General features: G+C 42.4%; 1 protein-coding gene across 25 annotated transcripts in view; it reads left to right on the forward strand.

Annotated features, from left to right (window-relative positions):
• Positions 1-15,397: 15,397 nt before the first annotated feature.
• Positions 15,398-25,329, forward strand: part of kif1aa (kinesin family member 1Aa) — an 89,297-nt gene continuing 79,365 nt past the window's right edge. For 11 of the 25 annotated variants that reach the window (XM_065273674.2, XM_065273678.2, XM_065273676.2 and 8 more), the window contains exons 1-2: positions 15,399-15,709; positions 19,092-19,256. In XM_065273674.2, the coding sequence (XP_065129746.2) occupies positions 19,151-19,256 (106 nt within the window). In that variant the 5' untranslated portion in view covers positions 15,399-15,709; positions 19,092-19,150. Of the gene's footprint in view, positions 15,710-19,091; positions 19,257-25,329 lie in introns of all 25 variants that reach the window. The other 14 variants (XM_065273666.2, XM_065273667.2, XM_065273670.2 and 11 more) reach the window with 2 other exon arrangements.

Raw genomic sequence — 25,329 nt, forward strand, 5'->3', positions numbered from 1 at the left:
CTGAGCTCAGACACAGGAGCGGGAAGGGTGGGAACGGAGGAAGAGAGAATTGAAGAGACCACAAGGGACTGTTCAGACGGCTATTGTCTAACTGAATGCTGTTTCTCAGTGCCTGCGGTGTCTTTCTGTCTTGACCACAGAGTAGGATAAATCAAAGAAGCCCCAATTAATCCCCAAAATCAAGATTTTTTTTATTTATTTTATTTAGCATGACAGGAAAGGAAACTTTACAGATATTTCTAGATGAAGTCAATAACCAGCTCTTGATATGGCTGTATATAAAGATATGAAACCTGTATTGTTTTGCTTTCGCAAAGAGTGAAACCCAAGTGGCCGCTGCCATGCTATGCCTGGATGGTCTGTGTCCCTCCCCTCTATTGTACAAAGACTGACCAAACAATTGCTTTGACATGTACAAACACTGGTCTGTATTTTATTTCTCCATATAAAATGTCACACATAGGCTGCTATTTTACACTTTCTAAAAACAAGTTCTTAACTTCTAATATTATTGAAAATAATCTTTCACTTTTACTACAATATTTTTCAATACAGTATTTACATTATTTTTTCTGTTTTACTGTGACGAACAGATTTTTCAAAATATTTTACTCTCTAATAATTATTTTTCAATTGTGCTTTATTTTGTACTTTTAAAATAATTACAGGAAAAAATCACTATGAATCCATTAAAGCCTATCATTTTCTCTTTAATATCAAAAATTTAATAAAGATAAGAATTCATAGCCAGTAATTCACTTCCTGACTTCAGATAATGCAAAGAGAAGCTTTAGTCAGAGGTGGATTAATATTAAAAGAACAAGCTTCCATTGTGAATGTGTTACATGGCTTTACTGGATTTGTGGGGGAGCACAGTCCAACGTGTAATGGTATCAAAAAAACACCAACTAATTCTTCATGACAGATAGCTCAGAGGAAATGCCAAAATGAGGCCAACTATAATATTTACAGTTATTTGCAATTCTATTGTCTAAAAAACACATAAATAACTAAATTAACATTTAAGGTTACTTGTATGCATTTGACGTATTGTGCTTATGCATGTATCCTCTCGAGATAACAGAAATAAAGTTCTACAATTTAGTCTTGGGGTGGTTGCATAGAATTTTTTTTTTTTTTTTTTGGACAACGGGACTTTAATTTTCTAAATTACATCCAGGGCTGGGTTTCCCGATAAAGATTAAACTTAGCACTTAAGAGCGCTTTCTACAAGCTACTTAACGAACATTCGTTGTTCATTTACGTGCGTTTCCCAAAGATGCACGTGAAACGATTGCTCGCAGCTGGGTTTTAAGTGCTACTTACGAGTCGCTATCCGTTTGTCAAGTGCTGAAATGTCACCAATAGAATGACTAGAATTTGTAGCAGAAGCTTGTTTAGGCTAATGATCTTTAGCCTTTGTGCGCTAATATTTTTATAATATTTTTTATTATTGTTCAATGACCTTTTAAATGTTTTAAAATTGTTCATAATGAAATATTCTTTTCCGTATTTAGTTAGGACTTTTCAAGTGCTACTTAAGCTACGAAGCTTTTGGGAAATGGCCCGTAATTCTAAGATGATTCGTACGATCGTTTTAACAATTAACTTAGCCTTACGCCCCATTCAGACAGCCAACGACAAGCAGTAGCAGAGCGACGTGATCTCATTCATTTCAATGGAAACTTGGCGACTTCCGGCGACACGAGCGAACGTGACCGTTGGCGACAGAATGTAGCCGCGATTAGCGACGGAGTAACGCGACAAAAGTTGAGAAAAGTTTAACTTTATGCAAATTAGCAGCGAGTTTCACGAGCGACTACCAATGGGAGTGAAGTAAGTGGAGCACGATTTGTTGTTTACAACATGGGGTAAATGTCACACTACTACGCAACCAGAAGTGGGAATGCCCACAAGCGACATCAACCACCAGCGGCAGGCGATGAGCAGCGATAACATCGCTGGCTGTCTGAATGCGGCGTTACGATGCTTTTGGGAAACCCGGCCCAGGGCTGGGTTTCCCGATAACGATTGAACTTAGCACTTAAAGGGATAGTTCGGCCAAAAACGATATTAAACCCATGATTTACTCACCCCCAAGCTGTCCGAGTTGCATATGTCCATCGTTTTTCAGACAAACACATTTTCGGATATTTTAGAAAATATTTTAGATCTTTCTGTTCATTAAATGTAATGTCACGGGGTCCAGCAATAGTCCACGACCTTCAAGTCCAAAAAAGTGCGTCCATCCTTCACAAATTAAATCCAAACGGCTCCAGGATGATAAACAAAGGTCTTCTGTGGGTAACCCGTGCGGTGTTGTTGTAGAAATATCCATATTTAAAATGTTATTAACGTTATAAACTACCTTCCGGTAGCGCCGCCATCTTGGAGTGATCCGCATTCAGGATGAGAGCTTACGCAGCGTACAGAGTTTCTCTGCTGCTGCTCTGTGCCCCCGCCCTCCGAATTTGTCATACGTCACTAAGAAAAGTGCGTACACTACGCTAATACTCTCTCCTGAGTCTAAGATGGCGGCGCTACCGGAAGGTAGTTTATAACGTTAATAACATTTTAAATATGGATATTTCTACAACAACACCGCACGGATTACCCACAGAAGACCTTTGTTTATCATCCTGGAGCCGTTTGGATTTAATTTGTGAAGGATGGACGCACTTTTTTGGACTTGAAGGTCGTGGACTATTGCTGGACCCCGTGACATTACATTTAATGAACAGAAAGATCTAAAATATTTTCTAAAATATCCGAAAATGTGTTTGTCTGAAAAACGATGGACATATTCAACTCGGACAGCTTGGGGGTGAGTAAATCATGGGTTTAATATCGTTTTTGGCCGAACTATCCCTTTAAGAGCGCTTTCTACGAGCTACTTCACGAACATTCGTTGTTCATTTACGTGCGTTTCCCAAAGATGAACGTGAAACGATCGCTCGCAGCTGGGTTTTAAGTGCTACTTACGAGTCGCTATCCATTTGTCAAGTGCTGAAATGTCACCAATAGAATGACTCGAATTTGTAGCAGAAGCTTGTTTAGGCTAATGATCTTCAGCCGATGTGCACTAATATTTTTAATAATATATTTTCATTATTGTTCAATGACTTTTAAAATGTTTTAATAATTTTTTAAATATTCTTTTCCATATTTAGTTAAGACTCGTCCCACTCAAAAAAATGCCTTCTGCGTTTCTATTATAGTTTAGATTATTATTATTATTTGTTGTTTATTATCTAAGTTTATTTATTATTATGGGTTATTGCATTGTACCGTAAATATTTATTTGGTTTCTTTAATTAGATGCCATTTCCCTTTAAAACAATGTTTAGATGAATTATAGCAGCAATCGGTATGAACCATTTATCAATTTGCTATACCAACTTTTACCAAAATACAAAAAACTTTTACCAATTTGTACAAAATACGTTTTCCTTCTTTATTAATTTATGTTTAGTCATTTAAATTTGATTTCTCATTTGAATTTTAAATATATTATATTATATATTTAATATAAAATAAACAAAGAAGAACCCAATAAATAAATAAACATTTAAAACATTACATTATCGTCATTGCAGGAGTGCAATTTGCTGGTTGTCCTGTAGGTGACCTTGTATCTCTGTTGTCTTACAATGCACTTATGAATGAACGATTACTCCAGAGCACTCGTAGATCTACAATGATTTTCAAGTGCAACTTAAGTTACGAAGCTTTTGGGAAACAGCCCGTAATTCTAAGATGATTCGTACGATAGTTTTTACGATCTACTTAGCCTTACGATGCTTTTGGGAAACCCGGCCCAGCTTGATTGAGTGGTTTTGCCATTTGATTTTTTTTCACATTTATTTAGTTTTTACATCCGTTTTTGTTTTCAGTTGAATTTTCACCACAAATATGCATTTTTAATTAGATATTTGATCCAAGATAATATTTGATATAGCATTCAGACTTATTGGATATTCAGGAACATGTTGCCCTTATTCCATCTCTTAAAGATTCTGCTTTGAATCCTGGGACTCTGCATCTAGAAACATTTCCAATGTCCAGCATTTGAGGCAAATAGATTGCACTTATTGTCTCATGTGAATGTGGCTTTCTTTTTTATAATTATTTGGTAACCCAATGAGGCTGTATTTGTTAAAATTTTTAATGCATTGGTTAACATTAACTAATAAATGCTGATAAACTATATTGTTGTAACGTGGTTCCCCTGTGTCCCTGTGTTCACTTGTGTTTTGAGTTTATACTTATGTCACTATGTACCTGTGTTTGACTTGTGTTCCTGTATACCTTTGTTCCCAGTTGTATCTACCTGTGTTAATTTGTGTCTCCGCCCCCTTGTTTGTATCCATGGTTATTCATTGTGTTCATGCCTCTCCCCTTGTGTGTTGTCCTGGTTACTGATTGTTTCTGCTTGGTCATTGGTCTTAGTCATTCATATATACCCTGCTTGTTCAGTCTGTGTTTGTGGTTTGTTGTTAGTCGCTAGTCCCTTGTGTTCCCCTGGTTATTGGTTTTTGTCATTTTTACACTTTCTTATTTGGAATAAACTGCACTTGGATCCGCTCCCCGCTTCATCGTGTCTTACCTGGTTCTCACCCGTGACAGAACAAACCACCATTAAGGATCCAGCAGCAATTCCTCACTCCCCTGTGTGTTTTCCCTCGTGGTTCCCTAGATTTCCCTGTTCTCCCGAGTCCTCTGAGCCGAGTGAATCTCCCGAGTCCTCTGAGCCGAGTGAATCTCCCGAGTCCTCTGAGCCGAGTGAATCTCCCGAGTCCTCTGAGCCGAGTGAATCTCCCGAGTCCTCTGAGCCGAGTGAATCTCCCGAGTCCTCTGAGCCGAGTGAATCTCCCGAGTCCTCTGAGCCGAGTGAATCTCCCGAGTCCTCTGAGCCGAGTGAATCTCCTGAATCCTCAGAGCCGAGTGAATCTTCTGAGTTCCCCCGAGTCCCCTGAATCTTCTGATTCCCCTGAGTCTTCTGACTCTCCTGAGTCTTCTGATTCCCCTGAGCCGAGTGAGTCTTCTGATTCCCCTGAGCCGAGTGAGTCTTCTGATGCCCCTGAGCCGAGTGAGTCTTCTGATTCCCCTGAGCCGAGTGAGTCTTCTGATTCCCCTGTGCCGAGTGAGTCTTCTGATTCCCCTGAGCCCACTGAGTCATCTGTGCCTTCTAAGTCATCTGTGCCGAGTGAGTCTTCTGTGTCTTCTAAGTCATCTGTGCAGAGTGAGTCTTCTGTGTCTTCTAAGTCATCTGTGCCGAGTGAGTCTTCTGTGTCTTCTAAGTCATCTGTGCCGAGTGAGTCTTCTGTGTCTTCTAAGTCATCTGTGCCGAGTGAGTCTTCTGTGTCTTCTAAGTCATCTGTGCCGAGTGAGTCTTCTGTGTCTTCTAATTCATCTGTGCCGAGTGAGTCATCTGTGCCGAGTGAGTCCCTTGTGCCACTTTGGTCAGCTAGTGTGGCCACCGCGATGCCCCAGAGACTCTTTATCGTCACCAAGACTATGGCCAGTGCTGAACTCTCTGCAGGTCCCAAGATGGCTGTCCCCAAGCTCCTTGCCCTCACTGTCTGGTCCGCAAGGACTATATGTGAACTCACTGCCCTGTCTAACCAGGCCCAGAGGGCCTCTCTCTGTTGTTCCTCTCTACCCAGGTTCCTGGTACCACCAGCACCGCCCTGGGTTCCTGCTCTGCCGGCTCCGCCCTGGGTTCCTGCTCTGCCGGCTCTGCCCTGGGTTCCTGCTCTGCCGGCTCCGCCCTGGTTGCCTGCTCTGCCGGCTCCGCCCTGGTCCCAGTCTCCGACTTGGCTGCCTGCTTTGCCCGCGGCTCCTCCCTGGTCCCTGTCTCCGCCTGCGGCTCTTCCTTGGTCCCTGCCTCCGCCCGCGGCTCCGCCTTGGTCCCTGCCTCCGCCCGCGGCTCCGCCTTGGTCCCTGCCTCCGCCCGCGGCTCCGCCTTGGTCCCTGTCTCCGCCCGCGGCTCCGCCTTGGTCCCAGCCTCCGCCCGCGGCTCCGCCTTGGCCCTTGCCCCTGGGATTTCATGGCCCTGGCCCACCATCCCTCCCCCGGGTCCACCTCCATGCCACCGCCCACCTAGACTGTTGGACTTTGGGGTTTTCTGTGGGGCGTCTGGAAGCCGCCCCTTTGAGGGGCGGCTATGTAACGTGGTTCCCCTGTGTCCCTGTGTTCACTTGTGTTTTGAGTTTATACTTATGTCACTATGTACCTGTGTTTGACTTGTGTTCCTGTATACCTTTGTTCCCAGTTGTATCTACATGTGTTAATTAGTGTCTCCGCCCCCTTGTTTGTATCCATGGTTATTCATTGTGTTCATGCCTTTCCCCTTGTGTGTTGTCCTGGTTACTGGGTTACTGATTGTTTCTGCTTGGTCATTGGTCTTAGTCATTCATATATACCCTGCTTGTTCAGTCTGTGTTTGTGGTTTGTTGTTAGATGTCGCTAGTCCCTTGTGTTCCCCTGGTTATTGGTTTTTGTCATTTTTACACTTTCTTATTTGGAATAAACTGCACTTTGATCCGCTCCCCGCTTCATCGTGTCTTACCTGGTTCTCACCCGTGACAATTGTTCATTGTTGGTTCATGTTAGTTGGTGCATTTGATAACGCTGGCAAGTACAACCTTATCATAAAATTTTACCAATTATTTAATTTATAAACTTCTTAGCCTCTGTCATAGAACTGCTTATTACAAGAAGCAAAAAAAGTACACTGTCCTGATGTACACTTCAGTAGACATTCATAACGTAACAATTTTTCCTAGGAAGCTGTGTATATTATTGTAGTACCTTCCAGTAAAGAATCACCAACAAATGCATATCAAAGCTTACACTTTACTGAGGTGTTGGAGTTACACACAAGACAAACAATTCACAACGTGCTTCACATTGCACTCTACTTCATTACACCATGAAATACATCACCTATATATATATACACCAACACTGACCCCTAGTGGATACTCCAGGATACTACATCCCCTCCTTCTTAAGCTGGAAATTTGGGGGTCTTTTACTGTATTTAAGATTTTCACATAATAGGATTAATTAACCATAAATACCAAGTAGAATTTACAAATAGAATTACATAAGTTACACAACCCTGTATTAACAACACATTATCCCACAGATCACATTAACTCTTGGAACAATGTATTGTACTGATAATTTTTATGCATTTACTTAACTCATGTAACATAGTCTTTCAAATAAGCTGGAGGGCATCTCTCTCTTCCTGATCTTCGCAGCTTTGTGTGAACATTAGTGTCTTTTTCAGTAACAGGCACTTCTGAGGATTGTTGGTTCTCAGTAACAGACAATTCTGATGGTTGTTCTTTCTCAAATGCAGACATTTCTTTACCTGCAGGTGCTTTAGCAAAATCCATATTTGGCAAGACAGAAGCATCGACACTCTGTTCATTCTCGGAGGGTAGAAATATCTCCAGCATCTCATCAGCACAACGAGTTTGCATTTGGTCCACATGTCTCTTTACAATTTGTCCTTGTCCAATAGCAGTTTTGTATGACACAGGTCCAGTACAACTTTCCACTACGGCCGGAATCCACTTTGGACCAAAACTGTAGTTCCTCACATACACGGAATCTCCAGGTTCAAAACTTCTGAATTTACAATGTTTATCATGGCTTTCTCTTTGTTTTTGTTGTTTTTGTAGGACTTTAGTCCTCAGGTCAGGAATGAGCAAATCAAAGGTTGATCTTAACTTACGGGACATTAACAATTCAGCAGGTGCCAATCCAGTTGTTGCATGAGGTGTGATTCTATAATTAAACAAGAATCTTGCTACTCTTGTCTCCACAGTGTCACCTGTTAACTTCCTCATCCCCTCCTTGAAGGTTTGTACAGCCCGTTCTGCAAGGCCATTTGATGAAGGATGGTAAGGAGCAGACATAACATGCTGAATGCCATTTCTCTTCATGAAAATCTTAAACTCTTCACTTGTGAAACATGTTCCATTGTCCGTCACAATCATTTTAGGTAATCCATGTGTGCTAAAACACTGTCTCATTTTCATAATAGTGATGTGTGAAGTTGCATGTTTTACCGGGTAAATTTCTAACCATTTAGAATGGGAATCTACCAAAATTAAAAACATTTTTCCCAAAAAGGGGCCTGCATAGTCTACATGAAGTCGTTCCCAGGGGGAGCCTGGCCACTCCCATGGGTGCAAAGGAGCTTGAGCAAGTGCCTTCTTACAACTTTGACATACCTCACAATTCTGTACAACTCTCTCCACATCTTGATCCATTCCAGGCCACCACATGTATGATCGGGCCAATCCTTTCATTCTTGTCATTCCAGAATGGGTCTGATGTAACTGAGTCAATAAAGCAGCTCGTCCCTGTGTTGGTATAATAATTCGAGCTCCCCAAGTGACACATCCATCTTTAACACTCAGTGCATCTTTCCTATGAAAATATGGCAAAAACTGTGGCTCTACTATGCTAGGCCAGCCCTTCAGGATGTACTCATGTACTTGTGCGAGTATGATGTCATGTTTTGTCCATTTCTTAATTTGTTCAGTGCTCACAGGCAAATCATCCATTAATTCCATCATTAGTACTTGATCATCATTGTCATCAGGTTCCCTTTCAGTCGGTCACTACGACGTCACGTCGTGACCGACGTATTGGGAACTCGCTTAGAGAGACCAATCTGCTTCGAATACTACTAAAACGCCAATGAACTTGGCATTGAGATATTTGCATAATGCTGGCGCCGCCCCGCCAGGTGCGTATATAAGCAGCAGGTGCAAATAGGTAAATTAGCTTTTTATCGCTTCGAAAGCCGGCAGTATCTGCTACTGAGAAGCTACTTTACTCTGTTGGGATTTGATTGCTGAAGTTGGTTGGACTGGCAGTACCACAGCGGACGCTTCGCTTATTCCACGGCTCTACATCTGTTTGTTTGTTTTGAGTTTAGTGTGTGCGTTGCCCTTCCCTGTGCGCATCATCAACTGAGCATCTGAGTGAATTTCCCTAAAAGAGTGATACGAGAGAGCTTTGTGCCTTGTTAAAGGCAGCCACTCTCTCGTATATCCGGAGATCAGCGTCCTTTTCAGGATGGCTTTTCGTCCGTGCGATCTTGGGTGCGGCAAGTACATGGGTCCGAAGGACGGTCACGAGCGTTGTCTTTCGTGCTTGGGCATCGAGCACGCAGAGGCGGCGTTTGCTGGGGGTAAGTGTTCTCACTGCGAGAATATGTCCCTTGTGGATTTGCGGAGACGGTTGTGTTTCCTCCGGGAAAAAACGCAACCCTCGTCATGCGAGTGCTGAGCGCTGCCATGGAGCGGCTGTGAAGCTCTCAAAGGACGACCTCCGCATCACTGTGCTGAGCCGGTCGGGGGATTCGTCCTCCTGCTCTCAGCCTCCTCCTCCACAGCCAGTTGATGTGCCAATGGAGACTTCAGTGTCTTGTTCTACGATGTCTCTAGAATCTGTTGTGCCGCCCTCCGAATCCACAGAAGCCGCAGCATCCGAGGGTGGGCCTCCTCCCCCTGACGTGGACCCCGACGCCCTTCCTCCCTCTGGTCGGGTTGGGACGCCGGAGTTCGATCCAGAGATGGTGGCCGTGCTCGCTCGAGCGGTGGAGACCGTAGGGTTAGAGTGGGTTAAACCCCCCTCAGCCCGAGCCGTCCCACCTGGATGATTGGTTCTTTGGAGCTGCCCGGGTTTCACAACCCTCTCCACCGGTACCATTCTTCCCCGAGGTGCACGAGGAGCTGACTAGAACCTGGAAGTCGCCGTTTTCTACCAGATTACGGCCGTTTCAGCCCTCCCCCCTCACCTCCCTCACCAGCGGAGCCGCTAAGGGTTATACGGGGATACCCCCCGTGGAGCGTGCGGTCGCGATGCAACTGTGTCCGGCCACCGCTCCCTCCTGGAAGGACCAACCAACCCTCCCCTCTCGTGCTTGCAGACAGTCGTCCGGTTTAACGGGCGCTGCCCACCAGGCATGTGGAGAGGCGGCTTCAGCCCTGCATGCAATGGCATTGCTGCAGGTTCACCAAGCGAAGGCCTTGAGGGATCTGCACGAGGGAGGACACGACTCGCCTGTCCTTTCGGAGCTCCAGGCTGCCACTGATCTGGCTCTTCGCGCTACGAAGGTGACAGCGCAGGCGATTGGTCGTGCCATGTCCACGATGGTGGTCCAGGAATGCCACTTATGGCTATGTCTGACGGACATGTCGGATGCGGAGAAGAACAAGTTCTTAGACGCTCCAGTGTCCCAGGCTGGTCTATTCGGTGAGTCGGTGGAGTCTTTCGCCCAGCAGTTCTCCGCCGCCCAGAAGCAGACGAAGGCGATCGCTCAGATCATGCCCCGGCGCAAGCGACCTGCATCTCGCCCTCCAGCGCGGCTCCACCCCCCCCGCTAGAACATCTTCCAGGCCACGGAGGGGGAACAGCCGTCGGCAGCCCGCCCCGCCCGCCCCACCCGCATCCCGTGGTAAACGGAAATCGAAGCGGCCCTGAGACGGGCAACCTGGATTTGGATGGGATCACTCTTCGGGAGACGGTGATGGCATCGCTCCCTCCACCGGTAGAGGGCCGTGTGGAGAATCTTTGGTTTCGTTTTGTTTCTGTTCCGCCGGCTTCTCAGCCGGCACCCACAAAACCACAAAAAGAGCGCATTCCTATTCCTTCTCCAGGTCTTTTTGTTGTGACTTTTTCCACATCCACTGAACATCTTTCTTTAATAGCAGATGCAGGGGGGCTAGCAGCGTTGCCAGATTTGGAAGGAATTTATTATAATAATTCAGCAAGCCTAAATATGCTTTAAGCTCTGTGATATTTCTTGGTTCAGGTGCCTCTTCAATGGCTTTCACTTTAATCTCTGTAGGATGGAGACCCTGTGCATCTACCTTGTGGCCTAAATATTCCACTTCGTCTGCCAGAAATGTGTATTTTCCTCGTTTTAGGCGCAAGCCAGCTTCTTGCAATCTCATTAACACTTCGTCTAGTGTCTTCAAGTGACTTTCTTGGGTAACACCAGTCACCAGTATATCATCCAGATACACAACCACTCCTGGAATGTCTTGTAACAGTCCCTCCATGGTTCTCTGGAAAATAGCAGGGGGATGAAAAATGGTAAACGATTATAGGTAAATAATCCTTTGTGTGTGTTTACAGTCAGATACTTCTTAGAGTTGTCATCCATAACAATTTGTTGGTATGCGTGACTCATGTCCAACTTTGTAAACTGCTTACCTCCATCCAATCGAGCAAACAGATCTTCCACTCTTGGTATAGGATATGTTTCTAAGGTTGACACTCTATTGACTGTAAGTTTATAGTCACCACATAATCTTATACTGCCATCTGGTTTTAGGATAGGAACCACAGGAGCTGCCCATTCTGCATATTTAACAGGTGAGTTAATTTTGTTTTGCCGCAGTCGCTTAATTTCTTCTTCCACCTTAGTTTTTAAGGCGTATGGTACAGATCTAGGTCTAAAAAATCCTGGGCTAGCATCAGCCGGCACATGAAGAGTAGCAGTAGTACCCTTTAAAGTTCTTAGCTCCTCTTTAAATACTTCATCATGCTTAGACAGTACTTCTTGTAATGTCATCACCTCAGACTGTACCAATTTGATCTCACTCCATGGTAACTGAATTTCTTCCAGCCAGGCTCTACCCAGTAAGCATGGTCCTGTTCCTTTCACTATAACAAGTGGCATTTTCTTCTCATGTTCTTGATACTGCACGTGAACATCAGCCACACCCACTATCTCTAGTGCTTCTCGTGTATACGTTCTTAACTTGATTTTTGAAGATCTTAGTTTAGGAGCTTTTGAGTCTTTCCAAATTTCTTTGAACATTCCTTCATTCATCAGACTTACGCTACATCCTGTATCAATTTCAAAAAATACAGGTCTGTCCTCCACTTGTAATTCAACAGTAAAAGGCTTGACTTTTTTTCCTGAATCAGTTTTAACACATGCCAAAGTGAACGTTTCCTCAGCTTCATCACTTTCATAATTACTTTCACTGACATTAAATGCTTTATACGGCCGCATACTTTTTCCTCTCTTTTCGGTGACATCTCGTCCCCTCTGTTTACCTTTATTGCGACAGGCCCTGGCGATATGGCCAATTTTACCGCATACATAACATGTGTCCTTTTTAAATCTACATTCATTGGGCATGTGACCTTTTCCATGGCACCTGTAGCATGCTTTAGCTTCTTTTTGTTCACCTGGCTCCTCTCTTATTTCGTGACTTGGTTTCCTTGCCTTAAACCTGACGCTGTTACATGTTTGCATGTTGGATTTACTATGTAAATCTAGCACATTTTTGTTCGCTGCTTCGGAGGCTAATGCAATTTTAAAAGCAGTTTCAAATGTCAGATTAGGCTCTGAAAGCAATCGTCTTTGAACTCGATCCTCCTCTATGCCACAAACAAGGCGGTCTCTCAGCATTTGATCTAATGTTGTGCCGTAATTACAATCTTGTGCTAATCGTCGTAACTCTGCCACATACTCAGTTACAGTCTCTGTTGGCTTCTTTGTTCTTGAATCAAATTTAAATCTCTGTACAATCTCACTTGGTTGCGGATTGAAATGATTCTTAAGCAACACTATTAACTCTTGATAAGTCTTTTCACTTGGTTTAATTGGACTGAGGAGATTTCTCATGGTACTATAAGTTTGCGGTCCCACCACACTTATAAGAATAGCTCTTTGCTTACCCTCGTCCTCGATGTCTTTAGCCACGAAAAAATTGCTCCAGTATTTCAGAATACTCTTCCCAAGTTTGGGCCTTTGCATCAAATGCTGCTAGTGAGCCAATCGTTCCTGTAGCCATGGTTAATCTTCTACCTGTGTTTTAGACTCTTCTCTTCCTCTTCAAGTAGTAATCATGTTGCTCTTTAAACACCGTTTTCCGTTTTTCTCTTGGGGATTAAACTTCATCCTCGTCGCCAAAATGTAGTATCTTCCAGTAAAGAATCACCAACAAAGAGATACTGCATATCAAAGTGTCACAGGTCGGAGCGGACCCGAGATAGCTAGAGGGTCACGCCCCTACCTGGTTCCCACCTCGAGGAGGTTCCCAAAGTCACCCCAATGACCAAACCAACACAATATTAAAATTTAACAACTTTTATTAAATATTAAAAGGTAAAGGGGGAATGGGGAAGGGGCAATTTAAAATGTCTCTCTTTCTCTCTTCCTTCTGGTTTCATAACTGGATTCCATGAGACGCAGGGGGGGTAAGTTAGCCTTCATAGAAGTGCGTGACTCACAGACTGAGGCTTTCTGGTTTCTCCACAGGTTCACAGAGGACAGAGGTAAGTGGTCATCACATAGCATATGTTACTCACAACTTGGGGCTTGAGATCGTTCTGCACAGGGTTGCTAAGAGCAGAGGCAAGTTAGCATTCATAGAAGTGCGTGACTCACAGACTGGGGCTTTCTGGTTTCTCCACAGGTTCACTGAGGACAGAGGTAAGTGGTCATCACATAGCATATATTACTCACAACTTAGGGCTTGAGATCGTTCGGCACAGGGTTGCTAAGAGCAGAGGTAAGTTAGCATTCATAGAAGTGCGTGACTCACAGACTGGGGCTTTCTGATTTCTCCACAGGTTCACTGAGGACAGAGATAAGTGGTCATCACATAGCATATGCTACTCACAACTTGGGGCTTGAGATCGTTCGGCACAGGGTTGCTAAGAGCAGAGGTAAGTTAGCATTCATAGAAGTGCGTGACTCACAGACTGGGGCTTTCTGGTTTCTCCACAGGTTCACTGATTATTACAGGTAAGTAAATCCTCTCCACTGCGCTGGTCAGTTCGACGTGTTGTTATTTCCACACGGAGCCTCTGGGATGAAACAGTCTCTATCTCCGAGAGAAAGCACAGCAATACACTGCAAGCTTCAGTGAAAATACACAAATTGAAAATCGGGGCTCACCCACAGCATCACACACACACACACACACACACACACACTCGTGGCGAGGTAAGGACATAGGCAGCTAATCCCAGATTCCTCCTGCGGCTCGTCGGCCGAAATTTTCCAACACAAGGGAAAGGTGGAAACGATTACTTCTGGATTCGTTCTTCATATACACTAGACGTCCATCAGCTCACCCACGCTTATTCCTCCGGTGGGGCCGGAACTATAAATAGACACTCCAAACACGCACAATAATTCCACCTCGGCAACGTATGTACAATATCCAGCTGTACTCACATGTCCACTCGTCTCATGTTGCTTTCTTCACCCAGTTATCCTCACATAAGTTGCTCCTCACAGTAAACATTCACCTCTTCATGTTTCCTTCTTCCCCAAGGGAATTAGATTGTCGCTCTCCAGCCTACAACGCAGCCAAAATACAGCGGACAGCACGCCAACACCGGCACCACAGAGAAGCACCCCGGTGTAGTGCTCCTTTAACTCTCTCTCCCAGCTCCGTCCTTCTCGCCTCTCCTGGCTGCTGCACTCTTTCCTTTCGCTTTAAGCGCTTCGTGGATCAACGGCGCCCTCCGGCTCTTCCAGGGACGGAGCGTGGGGTTTGGACTGCCCTAAGCAATAAAGGAGCTCGTGCCCGCAAACGACTCTCCACCTTGCGCTTCCTTGGACCTTTTTATGTGCCTTGTCTCTACTCCTCCTCGAATCATGGGCTGCTGCATTTATTTGCCGCACCTGTAGCTCGTTTGCTCCTCATTTGTACTGTCAGGTAGACCAGGAAGCAACGTTGTGTTTATACACAGAGGTCTGGCAGGAAACCATCTTCAAGCGGAACCAATCTCCTCTGCTTTTGGTTCCGCTCCATTATAGTCACCCTGTGACTCTTTACTGAGGTGTTGGAGTTACACACAAGACAAACAATTCACAACGTGCTTCACATTGCACTCTACTTCATTACACCATGAAATACATCACCTATATATATATATATATATATATATATATATATATATATATATATATATATATACACCAACACTGACCCCTAGTGGATACTCCAGGATACTGCAATTATTTATTAAATTAATACAAAAATGAAACAAAAAGCATTACCAAATGTTATAATGTCTTGACTGCCATTCTTTAATTATTAACTAAATTTGAGCTCACCAATAAGAATCTTGCTGCATCTTTAAAACTGTACTAAAATTTGGCACTAATATTCTTGCTTTTAATTAAATGTACCACAACATGCAATTATTGCTGGCATTCGTCATTGAATCTTATTCATTAAACAGGTTATACAGAGCTGTGTGTGTGTGTGTGTGTGTGTGTGTGTGTGTTGTACTCCACAGGGAATCTAATCTCACTTCCCTCCTCCTCCTCTTTCTTTCCTCCCCCTCTCGCTCTCTCTCTACTGCATTGATGCTTATGCCTTCCTCAGTGATGATGTCACTGGTTCAGTCAGTCTCAGCATCACTACTCTAGGCAGCAAGCAGAGCCATTTTGGCTTCTACATTACAGGCAGTCTAACATCTTTCCTCCAAGAAACCTTTCTGTGTAGGCCTCACAGGGCACCCTGCAATACGATACTCTATGGAATAATTAAAAGTTAAACAAAGGAAAAAGAGACATTTTCAACATCAGATGAAACGCTAAAAACAAGAGAATTTGAGACACTAGGACCAGAGCCAGGAGAGGGAACATATCTTTATCTAAGTCAATAGCCGAAGGCACCAGAGGATCATTGCAAAGGTAAGAATTATTTCATTGTTATCCTGTTCTAAAGAAAAATGCAGTATTAATGAGCCTCTGTCTGTTTATCCGGTGTTGGGTCACCTGGGTGGGACTGGTTTGGGGTGCGGCCATTCAGAGACTGTCAACATATACAGACATTATTATAAAAAAGAGAAGCATTTTTATTGAGTACTGAAACAGATGTTGTTCACAGTAAATGGCCTTCTGTCCTTGTGTACATTTTCTAAGTGAACGAGGGATAAATGCACTGTCATTCATTGTATTACGTTGGCAGCCATAGCGTCTCCAAGAATCAAGATTTTGCCAAGCAAAGTGTAAATAGATCGAGAGGAATTAATTTTATCTTTTCCTTTTATCAAGGATAAACAACTTATTCGACTTTTTTATTCAACATTCTCAATATTAAGTATTCAGTATTTAGCATTAATTATATAGGCTGAGAAAAAAATAATGAGGTAAAGGGTGTACACATGATGTTATACAATCCTGCTCTGTTAATAAATGTAATTGCTTATGAATTAAACTATTTTCTAAAATGTAATATTTAAAAAATATTAGCCATGAATAATAATTTATGTAGATTTCTTGAAAGTTCAAAACACAATGACTGGCAAATTATAACTATCCGACAGCCTTGAATATTATGTGTATTGTTGATTATATGAGGAAAAATCCTAGAGATTTCTGATTGTCATTTTTTTACTTTTTCAATTGTATTATTTCTCTGTAAAATGTTCATCTGAGACAGAGTCTAACCATTGTCTAGTCTTAATTATGATGTCACTGTAAGGTAAGTCGCCAATTGTTCGTGTATATGGGCATGTACATAAATTAATCTAAACATATTTTATAGTCATTTTTGCTAAATCAACTTAAAAAAAAAACATTTGAGCTTTTTTGACTGACACACCAGAACGTGACTCAGCATGATGTCATTCTACAGTTAATGAAAATTGCATTATTTTACTTGCACAACATTTAAGATCAAATGTGTTTTGGGTCAGATTAACCTCTTGGATAGCTACTAAAGCAAACAACCACATATTGATAAACAGCAGTGGAACTCGTCGAAAACATGATTGAGGCTTATAGGCTATAAATCTCCCCTGACACGTTAATTGTACCCTTGTTTTGGTCTGACACAGAAGCTGAGCTGGACTCTGAGTTTGTGGCAGCACGCACTGTTATTGGGCCATTGTAATCCTTAGAAGCGTATTGACATTTAGCCAGTAGTGCACTTCTTTTGTTGTTGCTCGATGGGACCAGTATCTCTCTAAATCTATGGACCATTTGCGTGTTTGCAAACAGAGATGATTTTTTTTGTGGTGGAAAAAGTGGCAGCTCTGCAGTAGCGGTGTGAAGTGTTTTAGCGTTAAACTCTTATTGTTATGGATCCAGTGTCCTGTCGATGTCTGTTTCCTCTATGTTTTTAGATAAATTAAAAGTTTGAATGACTTGGCTACTGATATATGTGCATGTATGTAATGTATATGTATTGTTCTTTATTGGCAAATACAAAAAAAATCTTTATTTCTGAATCTCTAAAGTACTATGAAAGCAATACTGTCATGTTTTCTATATATAATACCATTTATAAAATATTTCATAATTTTTCTGTTTTATTTCTTCCTATAAATATATATAATAGCCTACATGTTTGTTCTAAACTAAAACTTTGTTATTATAAAACTATTGTGTTAACATACAAATGAATATGCTTTGGCCTGTTTATATATTAATAACACTTTACATCATGTGTCTGTTATATTTTTATATTTATTAAGTATGTAAACATAATCATTTTAGAACAAACAGGAAGAAGACATAGGCTAAGATATATGATAAAAATAAATAATAGAAAATGTAAAAACACTATAAGAAACACATAGAGAGAACAGACTTCGACAGAATTATTAATGGATTTCCAGATTTCATCTCTCCAGTCTGTCTGTCTTATTGGGGCTTATTGCAACCATAAACACTTAAGATTATATTCAAATGGTGTCTTCGACGGTGGTATTCTATAAACATTAAGGCCATCTTTTTTGGTATTCCTATTCTGACACTCAACAGCACAACAAGATATTTTCTAGTGAGTTATCTCTCTTGTTTATTTCATTTGTGTGTAATTCATTTCCACTGTTTTTCTGCCTCCACGTTGTGCGCGCAGTGACGTAACTGTGACATCTACTTTCAAAAGGTCTTCAGCTGACCATGCATAATCTTGTAAACACAATTTTTGTATGAATATTTAATATTACTTGAATGTTGTGAAAATTTATGGATTTATTGTTTAATTAAATTATATATCATGACTGCTCAGTTGAGGTTATGCTAACTGCCTTTGCTTCAGATAAAATAGATCTTCATTTTCCTGTCCACAATGTCTTTCTGAATACAACAGAAATTCATACAGTAGGTTGCTATGGTGATCTTAACCTTTAAATGCAATCATTCATTTACACACATGATTTACGGAATTTGCAAATGCAGCATGAGATCAAATTCTTTTGATCAGTTGACATATAATGTGCTATTGAATACTACTTTACATTACATATTAACATTTTACATTTGAACTTACATTTAGCTTGTTTGGCAGTAATTTTGCATGCAGTTTTTTAAACATCATAAGATCGCAACAGTCAGAATGGTCGCTCTAGTCCCGCCTCCCAGTAAAATTAGCCAATTGTCAATCTGAATCCTCTGGAGAGGGACTTTGAGCATAATAGACAAGTCTTGTTTTGTTCCTGTCAAGACCTGTAGGCATTGCAAATATGGTGGCCGAGTGACACGACTCCCTTAAAAGGACGTTTATATTACTTGAGAGAGCCAAAAGAACTTGGTTTTCCTGTAGCTCAGTTAGTAAAGCATTCCGTTAGCAGCAAAAAATTGTGAGTTTGATCCCCAAGAAACATCCAGTACATACTGATAAAATAGAATAACTGTAATTGACTTTGGATAAAATAAAAAATGTAAAGTATGAATTATTTGCCTTATAAACACACTTTAACTTTTTATCATATTTGATAAATAATTTATGCATCAATATATTACCCATATAAATGAAACCCATGTAAATCCACCTAAATTCAGAAATTCACTCTTAAAAATAATGGCCATGGTGCCAGAATAACTCTTTTTGGCTGTGTGGTTCCACAAAAAACCTTCAACATCCAATGAAACCACCTTTTAAGCACCTTTATTTTTAAGAGTGTATCAATATAGTTATCTTTACTATGCATGAACAAAATATAATTTTCTCATTCTATTAGTAAGCATAAGTTAATTTGCGATTATTCAAAATATATATTTAATTAATTGTGTTGCTTCAGGCTTTTCTTTGTTGAATTTTTTTGCTTTCTTTATCATTTGACAGGTGTGAGCGCTGACCTGGACATTTAGAGGAAAGTTCTCAACACGCACACAAAGGGCGCCATGGCTGGGGCCTCAGTGAAGGTGGCGGTGAGAGTCCGTCCCTTCAACTCTCGGGAGATTGGTAAAGAAAGCAAGTGCATCATACAGATGTCTGGAAACACAACCAGTAAGTATCCCACTGCATCTGAGACTAAAACAGCCTGCTACCTAAAACACCCTAATTTAATAATGGGTTTATAGAATATGAATTTTGTCAAAATTTTGTTATTTATTCTTGCGTGCGTTGTGTGATTATAAGCCCTGTCTGAGGGTTTGACCTCATCTGTAAGGATTTTATAAGGTCAGCCATTTTGAGTCATTGTGGGAGCACCTAACTGATTCACTGAGCAAGGGGTGCAGCACAGAATCTGATCCCACATTGATATCATGTTCAGCCATTAATCTAATATGGTTGCAGAAACTGAGAGCTATTAAAACAGATATTAAATAGCATTCTGTGTGACAGTAATGTCAATGACCGCTTCAACTATAATTGACAGTGATCAAATTTTTGTTTGTCGTTCTTGACACTTGTTGTGCAGCCACCACTTTCTGCTGGTTGGTTGAGTGATAACTGTGAATGGAGAACCTATTATCTCTGTTAAGGATTTTGGGCAGTTACTGCACTAAAGCTAGACATATCCAAGTTGATGAATCAAAAAGTACGTTCAGGCACGATAATTTGTATGTTTTTTACAAGGTGGCTAATTCATAAGAATTAAAAAGTGAGACACAATAACGAAACCTAACCCCAATGTCACAGGGGCAGAATAGCAGATCATTATAAATTTATTTTACATTTGCATTATTATAATTAAGCACATAAGCATATAAATAGGCTCAGATTTTTTTATTTTTCTCAGTCACACAAACACTATCATATTGTAATAAGGTTAGATATATGTGACCCTGCCAGGCTAAAGTCTCATAATTTAATTAGGAGCATCAAAGTTTGATTTCAACCATTCAATTAACCATAATTTCAATCTTTCACATGGCCTGACTCAGTCAATATTAAAGATATCAAGGTTATGTTTTTCACATAATGTTTTATACAGAAAACAGTAAATCGTTAAAACTTACTTTTTTAGAGGCAGAAAACGCATTTCTTTTGTTGAATTTCAACAAGAAAAAAATGGCTTGGTAGATGTCTCATTTTACAATACAGAAGCATGTTTTGCTTCTTTAATACAGCACGCGAAGGTACTGAATTGAGAATAGAGGGAAATTTTAGGAGACGAGGGAGATTTGATTTCTATCTGTCCGGCAAGGCAAAGCCATTGGTCAATAATGGATGAGAACTTGTTAAATATTTAGAGTTGGCCTAATTTAGCTTCCTCCATTCTACCTTGAGACAAACAACATGTCCACCATTTTGAAAGCACCTTGTGAAGAAACATTGAGATGTATTTACATCAACTGTTTATTTGAAAAACTTCAGTGGTAAAAAAGAAACTAGTAAAAAAACTGCAGGATATTCGAAGGCCGAAAAAACAATAGTGGTTTGATGATAGTTGATAATATTCTTTCACCACTGCATTGTTGCAGAATTGGTTTACTGTAAGAATGTGCACTGAATCTTGCACGATCACTGAACAAAGTGGCAGAACTTATTTTTGTTGTTGTGGGTTTAGCTAATGGGGCAGAATGTAAATATTCAACTGTTGATAACAGTAAGTGACAATAAAAGCCCAATACATCAGCTTCCAGTTTAGTTTTAATGGACTGTGACCCTGGAACAATAGAGAAATGAGACAGCAAAATCAGTAACTCTAACTGTCATTGTAAAGACATTTTGCAAGTTTATCTAGTCAGATATGTAATAGCTATATTTTATATCACTACTCCTGTCATTAAATTATTTCTGAAATCACACATGCCACCAGCTCAATTGATGATGGAAGTGTTTGTTATGATATGAACTGCATTACAATATGTAGTGTACATTTTATTGACATTTGTACTGTTTTTTTTAAATAATACAATATAATATATAATATAACCCTTTACGTTACTGTTACTATAACTGGATTTCAAAAGCATATTGTAACACTTTTCGAAACCTGCATGTCTTTAGGGACACTATTTGAAACTATTTGACTTATTTTCACCTAAATTAATTTTGACATACAGTACTTGACACAATTAACATAGCTTCTTGAACCTTTTCTGTCAGTACTGCCTACCATAATTATACACAACTTTATTTACTGTAGCATTGCATTAAGATTGTGGTTTTACAGTGTTTATTCCAGTGTTCAGTTGGATTGTAAATAAACACACTATCATCTGCCTAAAACTTTGTTGACAAAACACACATCTTGTCTTAGCACAGCACAGAGCACTAAATCAATTCGAAATGCAAGATTACCTGCGCAGACTATGTATGTGGTTTGCCTGTGTCTATTCAGTGCCCACTTAAAGACTCTCTTTTAAAAGCCCTTAACACAAAAGCCAGTCTGCTTAAACCTTGCTCTATAAAGACCAAGCAGAGTGGCATAATGGAGGGAATCTATTCAAAATCTAATGTAAGAAACCTCTGAATACTTAACATCTTTACATGTTTACACCTTCACATGAGCTATGGCTTTAAAAGCATGCAGAGGGTGAGATAGAATTTTTGGGTAATCACAGAACCCAGAAAATGAATAAATACTGTATGCAAAACTGAAATGGAATTAACTAGGTCTTTTTGAATTCTAGGTAGATGTCAGCTTTAAAATCTGTACACATGGTATGAGGACAGATGAGGTCATGAAAGAAACATTTTAGTCAGTGGTAATTTGGAGAGTGGCCAGTCCCAGTCTCAGTCTTAGGGTGTGAGTTGTTGCTGGTAAGTCTAAGCCCAGAGAGTGTCTTTTGTGCTCTGTGCTGACTGCTTTGTCACTATTGTCAGCTTGAGATGGGTCAATAGCCAAGTTCCCACAAGGCTGTAGAATAGTGAAATGCTGGAGTGATTGACAGCTTTGGCTGGTTTAAGCCACCCTGCGATCACTGAGGCACCATTGAGCTGTGCACACAAGCCTTCATGTTTTTAAAAGGTTTCTTTTTTAGCGAAAATCATCTCATTATAGAGCAATAGAAGATTTCAGATCTTTCCTAGTGAGTGAGGATAGTAAGATTCAGTTAATGCTCTCTAACTGTCAGGAAAACGGACTCAGAGTCAAGTGCAAGTTAAATAGTTTATTTAGAAAAATAGAGAACAGGAGAGCAAAGTCACTGGTAGATCCACACACGGCGTACACCCGTTGACTCACTCTGGTGGAAACACTACTGTGGGAATGAAGCACTCCCACAGTAGGAGAGAGTGAGTCGGCGCTACACAATAATCCAGTACAGATCCAAAGGAAGAGAGAGAGCCACCCACGCGCTCCGTCGAGAACGCCAGCACCGTCACCACACGCAACAGAGGGATGAAACACGCCGCCCTGAAGGTGGATGACAGGCGGAGATGGAAGATGGAAGTCCAAGTTCTCAGACGGGTAATCCACTGTGTAATCCAAATGTAGAAGGACCACCCGGAAACCACTGGTCACCACCTAAAAACGAAGCGAACCAGCGGTTCCGAGAAACAACAGTTGTTAGAGTCAATATAATCCACAAAGGTGAAATGGGTGTACTCCACTCACGGGTGATGATGCAAACCGGAGAGAGAGGGAGACAGCTGGTATACCGCCTAGAAACGAAGCGAACCAGCTGTATCGAGAGACAAACAAAGTCAATATAATCCAATACTCCACAAGCGAGCGGTCCGGGTGAAGACGAGTCCCCGAACGCCGAAACCAAACCTGGGGTAACAGAGGAGAAGACAGAGAGCGACTGACAAGACAAGGCAGGGCAGCAGGACTGTGATAAAACAATGAGCGCGCAACAAAGGACAGGACTACGTGCAATATAAAGGAAAAGGTAAACGAGACACCACCGGTGAACAATTACCGAAACAAGGGGGCGGAGTTAGTGAACACACGAGGAACCGGCACCACAGGTAAACAACACACACACACACAGATCACACAGCCATCGATCACCCAGTAGTCATGACAGTAGCCCCCCCTCCACGACCGGCACCAGACGGACCGGGAGACTCACCCTGTCGCCGACGGAGGTCCTCGATCAGCCCAGGATCCAGCAAATCCCGACCCGGAACCCAGCTCCTCTCATCAGGACCGTATCCTTCCCAATCCACTAAATACTGAAATCCTCTGCCCCTGCGGCGGGAGTCTAGTAACCTCTTAACAGTGTAGACATGGGCACCATCCACTAGACGAGGGGCGGGGGGATTGGGGGCAGAGACAGGGGGGTTATAGCGAGCAAACATCACAGGTTTAACCTTGGATACATGAAAAACAGGGTGAACCCGACCAAGAGAAAGGGGTAACTTAAGCTTTATCGTCACCGGATTAATGACCTTAGAAATACTGTATGGCCCAATGAATCTCGGAGCCAGCTTACGAGAAGGCTCACGGAGAGACAGATCCTTGGTAGAAAGCCATACCTTTTGACCACAAACGTAACGGGGTGGAGGTCGCCGATGACGATCAGCTGCAGCTTTGGTTCGTCTGGAGTTAGATAATAACAGTGTCTTAGCTCTCCTCCAGGTGCGTCTGCACCTGCGTACGAAAGCTAACGCAGACGGAACCGCTGCCTCGGGCTCCTGTGATGGAAACAGGGGAGGTTGATAACCGATGGAAAGTTCAAACGGGGACAAATTGGTAGACGTAACGGGAAGAGAATTATGAGAATACTCAACCCACGGGAGCTGAACGCACCAGGAATTCGGATATTGTGACGACAGACAGCGGAGCGTTCTACCGAGATCCTGATTAGCCCGTTCGCATTGCCCATTGGTCTGCGGGTGATAACCAGAAGACAAGCTGGCCGTGGCGCCAATTTGTCTACAAAACTCCTGCCAAAAACGAGAGATGAACTGAGGACCCCTATCTGACACTACGTCAGTCGGAATACCATGTAACCGAAAAACGTGATTAATCAAAACCTGAGCCATCTCTTTTGCAGAAGGTAGCTTGGGCAGGGGAATGAAATGAACCGCCTTCGAAAAACGATCCACCACAGTTAGAACAACAGTGTTACCATTAGATGCGGGTAAGCCGGTGACAAAATCAAGGGCTATATGAGACCAGGGGCGGGAGGGCATGGGCAAAGATTTAAGCAGACCAGCGGGTGGTAAATTAGATGCTTTATTACGAGCACAAATCGAACAGGCTAGTACAAACTGTCTGACGTCAATGGACATAGAAGGCCACCAAAAACGCTGACGGACGGCAGCCAACGTTCTCCGAATACCTGGATGGCCGACAAATTTGGATTCGTGACCCCACCGGATGACATCGGAACGTAACCGCTCAGGAACCCATAGGCGACCCGCTGGACACCCCTCCGGAACTTCCACCTCCCGGCCGGCCTCTCTCACCCGCTGTTCGATTCCCCATACAAGGGCGCCGACCACCCTCCCCTCCGGGAGAATGGTCTCCGTCCTCTCCGAATCGGACTTTTCGAACAGACGGGAGAGAGCATCAGGTTTGGTATTTTTCGAGCCAGGCCGGTACGAGAGGGTGAAGTTGAAACGATCAAAGAAGAGTGCCCAACGAGCCTGCCTAGATGTTAGTCTTCTAGCCGAACGGATATATTCAAGATTCTTATGATCCGTCTAGACCAGAAAGGGCTCCGAGGTTCCCTCCAACCAGTGACGCCATTCACCCAAAGCGAGTCTAACCGCCAACAGGTCCCGATTCCCTATGTCGTAATTACGTTCTGCTGGGTTTAACCGGTGAGAGAAAAAAGCACACGGATGTACTTTCCCATCAATAGACGATCGCTGTGATAAAACGGCGCCTACCCCGACATCAGATGCATCCACTTCCACTATAAATTGTTTAGCCGGATCGGGAATAGAGAGGACAGGCGCAGAGATGAACCGGGATTTTAACACATCGAAGGCCTCCTGAGTCTCTCTATTCCAACGGAAACATACATTAGGTGAAGTGAGAGCAGTGAGAGGCTTAGCGATCTGACCAAAATTTCTGATGAAACGCCGATAAAAATTGGCGAACCCCAGAAATCGCTGAAGCTCCTTCCGAGTGTCGGGTACTGGCCAACCGGCAACCGTCTTAACCTTACTGGGATCGGGACGAATTTCTCCCTCGGCAATGACAAAACCCAGAAACGAAACCGACTTTCTG

Source organism: Paramisgurnus dabryanus, chromosome 7 (genome assembly GCF_030506205.2).
Source record: "Paramisgurnus dabryanus chromosome 7, PD_genome_1.1, whole genome shotgun sequence".
Taxonomy (NCBI): Eukaryota; Metazoa; Chordata; class Actinopteri; order Cypriniformes; family Cobitidae; genus Paramisgurnus; species Paramisgurnus dabryanus.